The 6674-nt window shown below is 39.8% G+C and overlaps 1 protein-coding gene across 1 annotated transcript; it reads right to left on the bottom strand.

Moving 5' to 3' along the window:
• Positions 1-1650: 1650 nt before the first annotated feature.
• Positions 1651-3105, bottom strand: LOC138010511 (uncharacterized). The gene has a single exon (XM_068857491.1). The coding sequence runs from the start codon at positions 3103-3105 to the stop codon at positions 2542-2544; it is 564 nt and encodes a 187-aa protein (XP_068713592.1). The 3' UTR covers positions 1651-2541.
• Between the last annotated feature and the right edge of the window lie 3569 nt (positions 3106-6674).

Raw genomic sequence — 6674 nt, 5'->3', positions numbered from 1 at the left:
GTGCTACCTAAACATCTGCTTGCATTCGATTTTGCCAACATCCTCTAGTTTTAGGCGTGGGCAAAGCCTTTGTGGCTCGGCGAAACAGCAAAAAGAATCCAACAAAAGCAAGTCCAAATCGTCGTCACTGCTTTCGGCGCTGCTACTCTTGCTATCATCCTGATCATCCAAAAGCATGATTTTCAAATTTTTCCTGGCATAAGCGAAAAGAGTTCCTTAATGGTTGTGTCGAATGAAGACGATCTGGAGCAACAACAGCTACTTACCCCTGTGCAGCCGCCATCTTGTTTTCCCGAGAGTATCCCATGATGCATAGGTAAAAAGTAAACCTCAATCTTAAGCCTAAACTATTCAAATACGGCGAACTGCTGGCCGACGTTTGCGGTTTGCTGTTAAAGGGGAAACCCTCAATCTTAAGGTCTCTTATATTACGCAACGAACCGAGAACAGTCGACACCAAGCAATCAAGTTTTCGTGTGAAATAATTTTGAACTTGACCTTAAGATGCTTCAAATTACAAGATTAGATTACCAAGTGCTACTCTTTCAACCGGAATACAGTTCAAGCAATGTGCCATTGAATGCAATCTACAAACGCCACACCCGTTACCTAGTTTCCCGAACAACGCAATATGGAATTTCTGACGTTCAGTCAGAAATTGCTATTCTGACGGCACGATGTAGAGGCTCGGGTATTGTCTAGGGATCCTGGGGACTATTTAAAGATTTTGGGGGGAAATATATTATCATTCTACGTCAGTCAGTCTTAGGTTCACTTGCTTTAATTTTATATCATATATTTTATGTTTTACTCTGTTTACCTCTTCCCCGAGGTCTGGTGCCGCAGCATTAGATGGGGAATACGTTTCCATAGATTTTTTTGGCCACATCTAAAGGGTGGATTTTTAGTGGTTTTTCGTATCTGGCGTGGCACACCTTTTTCACTTTTCATGCCTATTATGTCTACTTTTATCCTTGTAAAAACTGTATAACGATATGTATATGTAGTGTGCTGTAGATGACTGACTGGCTCATCCTAAATAAACAATCTCACATTGAATGTCTCGGGTTAAGTGTAGGCAGAATCAACACCATTTCCTCCAGTTTAGGAGAACAATGAACTCTCTTCGGACCAATTCATAAAAACTGCTTTCCGATTTAAGTATGAAGAATACTAATATACTACGTTGTGTGAAATAATTTTGAACTTGAGCATGGGATGCTTCAAAAGATATAGATTACCTATATACCCCTTTTTTTTATAATGCATACCCTTCATAGTACGCGTTAACGCTGCTCGAAACTATTTGCAGGCTTTAGTACGGTAGTTGGGCCATTGCAACATTAAAAAATTGATCCTTTGCTGCCCCTGTTAGTCGTATTGGCAAATATCTCAGATCAATTAAGAAGGATGGAAAACATGACTGTGTGCTGGGTAATGTGATTTAATTTGGAGAACGCATAAGTGGAAAAGCCAAAGTCCAGGGTATGTCGAAGTAACTTGTCTTAGTGTTAAATGTTTAAAACCCGTGATTTTACTCAACACACACTTTAGCCTGTAGCGGTGCCACGAACGAAGAGAATATTTAATGAATGCTTCACAGCACAAGTGTGAGTTGATAATGCAACTATTCTGTTCACAGATACCATTCAACGAAGGGAAAGAGTCGGCGGCTATGAAAGAGCTCGTCAAGCTCCTAAAGGATCACAAGAACCCTTTGATACAGGAGTTACTCAATTTATCATACGACAATTGCTTCCGAAACAAGGTAGAGAGAAGATAAATCCAGAACTGAAGACCAGAACACAGAGACAGAAGAACATTCTATTTAGCTTTTAAACACAAACGCAAATAGAACTCAGATTAATATCGTTTTGTTTTTGTTTTGTCTCTTAGCAGCTCGTGTTATCTTGAACATTAGTCTTGTGAAGATAAATTCAGTTATTTGTATTAAAACATGCGTCTCATTTGCGTCCGCTGTCTTAAAAAGGGCTTGCCATCCTATTTTGAATTTTGGACTATATATTAGAGCCATCTTCCGGAAAGGCAGTCTTTTAGGGTGACTGGTTTGAGAGAAAGAACTTTAGTTAAGCCCTCTTCTTTAAAGAATCGGCCAACCTGCCTTTCTGAAAACGAAAATCTGGATCTCTCAAAATAGCAGTCCATTGTCCAAATCCGTGCTTATCGATACCCCTCTTTAAAAAATCGTCTTCGCCTGTCGTAAATCTCAACGGTCGACGTTGATGGCCCTGACTAAGTAAGCGATTTGAGTGTGGCGGGGTATCGATTTTGGGGCGTGCGTGTTGTGATCGTGCACATTCAAAGACTGGCTCAATAGTAGCTGTGGAACTTGAGCTGCCAAATCTAGTGTTCACTTCCATTTCCACCTCTGAGCCTTTGGTCCCTTGTAATTTCTGAAGACACTCGTGGGCCTTTACAGCAACGTCGCGCGATCTCCGCTTCTGATAGTGTACTTTGGCAACGACAGAGCTATGTTTTTGACATTCACACAAAAGTCGGTGCTCTTTGTCGTTAAGCGCGTCAAGACTTTGCGTCTCGACGGTTTGGCGATAACGCGTGGGGTGAATGTATTTGCCAATAGCGTCTAGTGTTCACTTCCATTTCCACCTCTGAGCCTTTGGTCCCTTGTAATTTTTGAAGACACTCGTGGGCCTTTACAGCAACTTCGCGCGATCTCCGCTTCTGATAGTTCACTTTGGCAACGACAGAGCTATGTTTTTGGTCTTCAGACAATGCTTGGTGCTCTTTGTCGTTAAGCGCGTCAAGACTTTGCGTTTCGACGATTTGGCGATAACGCGTGGGGTGAATGTATTTGCCAATAGCGTCGAAGACCAACTTGCTCATCTCCTTGCCCAATTTGCTGTGTTGGCTTCCGTCTTTGGTGACCAAAACAACGTCATATTGGAGTTTGAGCAAAGGCCTCACGAAATTAATGTAGCCCTCGAGTATTTGCACGCTTGTATCTGTCAGAATCACAAAGTCACATCCGTATTTTCCCGCAGTCTTGAAGGTTTCCTGATCGATGAAACCGCAGTTCGCCTTTACTGCCTTTACCATTTCAACTGTGAGATATTGATAAGTCATGGGAAGCTCTCCTTTCACCTTGATGAACAAGAAGGTGGCCAAAAATTTTGTTCCAAATGTCAAGTCAGGAGGATTCACCTGCACGGGGTCATTTTGACTCGTTTTCACGGTTTGAGACAACGAGGTGTTAGGCAAGGCTGCCCTCTTTCGCCATATCTCTTTATCCTATCTGCTGAAACCCTAGCTAAAGTAATCAGATTCAACAATGAAATCAAAGGCCTAACTATAAAAAAATCGGAAGTCAAAATAAGCCAGTATGCAGACGATACAACCTTTATACTTAATGGCACAAAGGAATCTTTATCTGCAACACTTAATACGATCGAAAATTTTGGAAGAGAGTCTGGCCTTAGACTGAACAATAGAAAGACCGAAGCCTTATGGATCGGATCAATGGCAGGTAACAAGGAAAAACTCTTTCCCGTGAAGAATTTCAGATGGCCGGAAAATAAAGTAAAGTTTCTTTTTGTTTGGCTTTCCATTGATCCAAATATCACGTTAAATATGAATTACAAGGAAAAAATGGACCAAATAAGCAACATCCTAAGTAGTTGAAAACATCGGCGGTTAACCTTAATGGGAAAAATCCAAGTGATCAAAAGCTTAGCGACGTCACAACTAACCTATATCTTAGCACCGCTGGTGACAAACCATAAAATTATTAAAGAAATAAACGGCATTTTCTCCAGCTTTCTTTGGAACAACAAAGGTGACAAGATTAAGCCAAGTGTCATGATAAAAAGCTATGAAAGTGGCGGTTTAAAAATGATCGACATCTCCTCGTTTAACAAATCACTTAAGACCACCTGGATCAAGAAATATCTCGACGATTCCAATCGGGAAAAATGGACGCATTTTCTCGAACTCGAGCTCGGAAAATACGGCGGAAGTCTAGTCTTCACTGGTAATCTAAACAGACATGACATTCTAAAAACAATATCAGTAAAAGACCCATTTTTACAAGAAATTGTACAAATTTGGTCCAAAGTAAATTTCGACAACCAAATTAAAACTAAGCAACAATTCCTTGAACTGCCCATATGGCACAACTCACTCATCAGGATCAACGACAATCCAGTCTACTATAAACATATTTTCTTGCGAGGAATTTCGAAGGTGTCCCATTTGATGAAGGACTCGCGCATTGTCCTCTCCCTTCCAGAATTCTCAAACACCTACAATATTCTAATAGAGCCCTTGAAGTATTTCGGTCTAATCTCTGCACTCCGTTACCTTTATAACAGTAATTTTTCTGGTAATGAATCTAAAGACCCAGTTACGCCAGACTCTTTCCTCGAAGCATTTTCCAAAAGTAATAAGGTGAATAGAGTTGTATATGGGAAGCTTATCACTGCTAAATGCACTTCATTTGTCAAAAGCCAATTGAAATGGAATGAAAGGATTGTTCTTTATGAAGGGTGTACTGCCGATTGGAAAAGCGCTTATTGTCTGGCAGCAAAATGCACTAAAAGCACTAAACTTATAAACTTTCAATACAGACTCCTGCACAGAATTCTACCGACGAACCTTTTTCTTAAAACAAAACAAGACCCAAACTGTTCCTTCTGTCACAACTATCACGAAAACCTGATTTATCTCCTCTGGGACTGTGAGATTTTGGGAAAACATGACTGAAAAACTTAAGCAATGCAATCTGATATCGATAAACTACCAAAAAATATCTCTATATATTTGGGCCTGAGGCCTGACACCTCTCAGTTCTCACTTCAATTGAACTTCTGTTTTCTTTTAGCGAGACATCACATATGGAAATGCAGGGCGAATAACAAGACTCCTCTTTTAACAAGCTTCCTAGTGCGACTTAAATCTCAGTTCAATATAGAATCGAACAACCCTTGCCTAATCTCGAAGAAATGGAACCCTCTACTCCCGCTCCTCAATATCTCGTAATCTCCACAGTAACAAAAAGCCCTTACCGTATTTGTATCTTCTCTTTGCAACTTTCCAAGCCCCCTGGTACATTTGAGGAGGCCTCACCGTCGGCATCGTCATGCTAACGCAACTGTCTACTATAGTTATGTCTCTCTGCGTTTCTTTTTTTTTTTTTTTCGTTGCTTACCAACATTTATTAATAGCATAGAGCACTATCTGTATCATAGAGCAATATATATGTATATACAAATAATGACAGTAACAATGACTAAACAAGTTAAGGTTAAAATGAATTTAAGCACTGCAGCCCCCCTTCCCCCTTCCTTAATTAATTAGTCATTTATTTATTTATTTATTCATTTATCCATTTATTTCATTTCTTTTCATTGATGTAATTTTTTTTCCTTTTAAACCAACGTAGTGTAGTGTAAGTAAATAGTATAGCCGTATTGTAAGTAACTTGTGTTTTTATTAATTGAAAAATTATGAAAAATTAAAAGAAAAAGAAAAAAAAAGTGAAAAAAAACGACTTCTAACAGCTCTTCCATGCTTGCCCAGTGGCCCCTGGCCTCTAATGATTAGACATCGAGATCTTGCGTCCATTGCAATCTCATCAACTTCGCCACTGTCTTGCGTGCTCTTTTGGTGTACAATTCCAAGAACCTCATCCGATGTACCATTGACTTATCTGAAGTCTATCAACTCGGAAATGGCGTCTATGTAACCCAATCTGCCGCCATGTCCAATTGTTGCATGCGTTTAATTGATCGAAGACGCGGTAGAATTAATGTATCTTTTGTTCTATGTAATGTAATCTTGAAGGCTGTCTCACGCCTTCAAGGGTGCATGTAACTTACCGATTCCGAGATTTTAACCAGCACAACGCGAGAAATTAATAGACGAGTTCACGCTCTTGAGTGCATCATGGGTAATCAGGGCAAGATGGAGGCACATTCAAAGTTTTGTGTGGAAGTTCAAAACCATTAAAAGTATTCATGATGTCGAATCTTAGGGTTTTTTATCAGTTCCAAAACAGAAGCTAAGCGCTCAAACGTGCGGCAAAAGAAAGTTGGAGAGAATGTCATTTGTAGAAATTATTCCATTCAGCAATGTCTCTGCCATACATTTCCTGTAATTCCCAAGGCACAAAACAACAGAGAAAAAAAACCATATTTAGGAATTACAAAGAATACATACCAAGTACAGTTCATCTCAGTTGTGAACTTGAACTTATTTGTTTGGTTTATGAAGGCGAAAGTCTATAAAGTAGAGTAATGTACAGTTTATTTTTCTTTGAATTTCCATTCAAACTTTTCAATTTCCCGCCATGTTGCCCTGATTACCCATGATGCACTAAAGAGCGTGAACTGGTCTAGTATGCGTTTGCCCAAAGTTCACTCATGCGTTTCTCAAAAATCTCGAATGACTTAACATTCTGTGATTGCATTATAACTTGACATATGGATGGCAGCCATCGAAACTGCAAATATCGATTTGTTGAAAGAAAGTTGAAAGATTTAGCAAATATGGTCGCCATGTTGACTCGTTCATTCAAGCCGTCAGATCTAGCGATCCGACTTAAAAGACTGGCAATATACGGCAGACTGTTCACACCTTCCAGACATCAACGGTCAGTCCAGTTAAACCAGTTTAGACAGGACGTACACTTCCCACGT

The sequence above is a fragment of the Montipora foliosa genome, chromosome 7 (assembly GCF_036669935.1).
Source record: "Montipora foliosa isolate CH-2021 chromosome 7, ASM3666993v2, whole genome shotgun sequence".
Lineage (NCBI taxonomy): Eukaryota > Metazoa > Cnidaria > Anthozoa > Scleractinia > Acroporidae > Montipora > Montipora foliosa.
Note: the sequence above shows the minus strand (reverse complement) of the source record. Positions and strands in the feature narration are given on the sequence as shown.

Excerpts from the sequence above, each read along its gene's own strand:
- LOC138010511 (XM_068857491.1), bottom strand. The coding sequence starts at position 3,105 with ATGACTTATCAATATCTCACAGTTGAAATGGTAAAGGCAGTAAAGGCG.